Here is a 3405-nt window from a genome sequence, read left to right as displayed (position 1 = left end):
GGAGGCAAAAAACCCCAACCCACCTCATTTAAAAATAAATACCCAATTGCCATGATAATTAACTATGTGAGTTGGTATTTTCTATTCACGCCCCAGTGTCTTTTTTCTCATGACAGGATTACCATATAAATTCTTCCAAAATAAAGGATTGTACCCTATTTGCATTATGATACTTTACTGAAAGTATGCTGTAAATATATGCAAGACATTTATACGAGAACAGGTATATAATTATAACAGCAAATGGAAGACTACTGAAATACATCAGGAAACACCTTTGGCTGAAAAATGCAGGAGCAGGTTTGGGGGACTTGTGTCTGAGAAAACGCACCAACAACCTTCTGCCAAAATGCAACAGATCCAACCTAGAGATGTCTTAGGTTTCTATGGTTCTGGTTTCTTTACGTAAGATTTCAATTCGAAACAAAAAATAAATAACAAAACGCTGTTTTGGTGAAAGCAGAGCTTCTAATTCCCAGCTTTGGTAGCATTTCCAGTGTAAAGAGACAGAAAGCCCTCTCCCGCTCTTCGTGAAACCTGAAATGTGATCGTGGTCTCCACAAGAAGGAGATACTTGGAAAGCGCCACGTCCTCGCCCCTGGCACTTGCACAAGTACGAACCGAAGACTGCGAAAAGACTCTTCCCAGGGCGATGCTCTGGCGACATCCCCCTCCGTGCACTTAACGGGGGTCGCTTGATCCTGGGGACCTCCCACGCCATTCCCCACCCGTCAGCGAGCGCCGTCTGAACGTCGGCTCGCCCCTCGGCTCTCCCCCGCCGGCCTGCGGCACACGGACCCCGCTGAAAGTTGCAGCTCGTCCACCCCAGCGCTCCGGGCAGAAAGCCGCGGGTCTCCCCTGGCACGACGCAGCTCCGCCGCCCGCTCCGCACTCGAGCCGCAGCGGGACGGTCCCGTCCTCGGAAGGAGCCGCGGCGAGGCGAAAGGCGGGCGGCCCCAAGCAGCCGCTGCGGTGAGTAGCCCCGAGGCAGCCCGCTCTGTCGCCCGCCGCCGCGGGGGAAACTGAGGCAGGCGGCGGGAGCGGCGACAGAGATGCCCTCGCGGGCGGCCGCCCTCCCAGCCCTTGACGGCGCCGGCTGCCAGGGCTGCCGCCGCCTCCTCGGGGGGCGTCCCGCCGGCGGGAGCGATCGGAGGAGCGAGGTTGGCGCTGCCTCGCGGGCGGAGCTCCGGAGGTCGGGGAAGCTCCGCTGATGGGGAGCGCGGCGGCGGGGGGCGGCCCGCAGGCGCTGCGGGTCCTCACAGGGTGCTTGCTGGGGGCCCTGGTGCTGAGCACGCTGGTGGGCAATGCGCTTGTGTGCCTGGCTGTCCTGCGCTTCCGCCACCTGCGAGCCAAGGTCACCAACTGGTTTGTGCTGTCGCTGGCTGTCTCAGACCTCTGCGTTGCCCTCCTGGTGATGCCCTGGAAGGCGGTCACCGAGGTGGCTGGTGGCTCCTGGCTCTTCGGCAGCCGCTTTTGTGACACCTGGGTGGCCTTCGACATCATGTGCTCCACTGCCTCAATCCTCCACCTCTGCATCATCAGCCTGGACCGGTATTGGGCCATCGCCAGCCCCTTCCGCTATGAGCGTAGGATGACGCAGCGCCTTGCCTGTGCCATGATAGCTGTGGCGTGGTCCCTCTCCATCCTCATCTCCTTCATTCCGGTGCAGCTACACTGGCATAAAGCCAAGGACATGAGATATCCAGGCTCCTGGCTGCCTGGGACACCTCGCTGTGATGTCAGCCTGAATCGCACGTATGCCATCACTTCCTCCCTTATCAGCTTCTACATCCCTGTGGCCATCATGATCATCACCTATACCAGGATTTACCGCATTGCCCAGGCCCAGATCCGTCGCATCTCCACCCTTGAGCGGGCAGGGGGGCAGTGGCCTGCACATGGCAAGGAGCCCACCTCCTCTTTGAGGAGTTCCCTGCGCAAGGAGACCAAGGTGCTGCAAACCCTCTCTATCATAATGGGAGTCTTTGTTTGCTGTTGGCTGCCCTTCTTCCTGCTCAACTGCCTGCTGCCTTTCTGCCAGCCTGAGCTAGAGAATGACCATGAAGGACAGTCACCTTGTGTTGACCAAACCACCTTCAACATCTTTGTGTGGTTTGGCTGGGCCAACTCCTCAGTGAATCCAGTGATCTACGCCTTCAACGCAGACTTCAGGCGGGCTTTCAGCAACTTACTGGGCTGCCGGAGCTTCTGCTGTGTCACACCCAGATCTACTGTAGAAAGGGTCAACTTCAGCAATGAGCTGGTTTCATATCACCATGACACCACCTGCCAGAAGGAAGGAGCTGCCTCATTGTTAGTACCCCCCACTGCAGTCACTGCCTGGGTGCAGCCCGTACCCCATGCTGTAAGCCTTCAGGGAGAGGACAGCAGTGAGGAGACATCTATGGAGAAGAGGCCTGTGACTTCTCAGACATAGGCTGGCCCTGGCAGCAGACCCTAAGTCATCAGATGACAGCCATTTTGCAATTTGATTGAGAGGCAGAGCTATAGCTGGAAACTATTAGCCCCTATACAGGGCTTGGTAGATGTGAGGGACTCCATCACCCTGCTTCAGAGGAATAAGCAATTGTGCACTGCTCACATACACAGCCATCCCACAGGGAGCACTCATTCTGCCTGCATGTGAGATACACCTGTGCCCCAGCACAGCCTGACCCCAGAGGGATGGGGACCTGCTGTGCTTATCCCAGAGGGCTGATGTCTGTATGAAGTCCACCTCAAAGGCATATAGTAGCCACATACTAACCTCTTCCTACAGCCACCCTGTACAGTCAGTACACATTTCCCATGCCTCATCCCCATACTTCAATCAAACTTGTGATATTTATGAATAGTGAGATAATTAGATCAAAATAAAAATAACTCATACTTTGAGACTGTACAACATAATCTTACATAGACAAGTTAATAATCTTAGATGTAGCTTCACTGTTAATGATCGTCCCTACCCCCCGGCTATGTTTTGACATAATACATGTGCACAGTTCAGGTCAAAGGTTTGTGCTTGATTTTACTTCTGGGTTTATTTCAAAACTACCTGTCTGAATTTGTATGTGCGAATCTGTGCTTAGGCTCCTAAATAGAAGTTGCTCTTTTAAAACAGGACTATCTTATGTTGAGTCAAAATACTGCTCAAAACCCTGGAAAATTAAGTTGCTTTTATGTAGGACCCCAAACAGTTTCAGGCGCCAAACTTTGGTATTCAGGCTTAATGATACTGAATTAGGATCTTCCTCATCCTCAAACATTAGAAGACGTAGTATTGTATTGGCCTGAAGCTACAATAGGATGGTGCTTTAGAACTAACACTACAACTCCAGAGTGATCTGAACTGCTATCAGGTGAGGCAGCTGCAATTCTTTCTCCTTCGAGTTCAGGCAGCAA

The 3405-nt window shown here is 53.3% G+C and overlaps 1 protein-coding gene across 1 annotated transcript; it reads left to right on the top strand.

Moving 5' to 3' along the window:
* Positions 1 to 1210: 1210 nt before the first annotated feature.
* LOC311192624 (D(1)-like dopamine receptor) lies at positions 1211 to 2583 on the top strand (the record flags this gene model as incomplete). Its single annotated transcript, XM_084265149.1, is given in 4 exon segments — positions 1211 to 2432; positions 2435 to 2493; positions 2497 to 2508; positions 2512 to 2583. Coding segments are annotated over 4 exon segments (1365 nt in total).
* Positions 2584 to 3405: the final 822 nt, after the last annotated feature.

The sequence above is a fragment of the Gallinula chloropus genome, assembly GCF_964237585.1.
Source record: "Gallinula chloropus genome assembly, chromosome: 5".
NCBI lineage: Eukaryota > Metazoa > Chordata > Aves > Gruiformes > Rallidae > Gallinula > Gallinula chloropus.
This window is presented reverse-complemented; position numbering and strand designations above follow the sequence as displayed.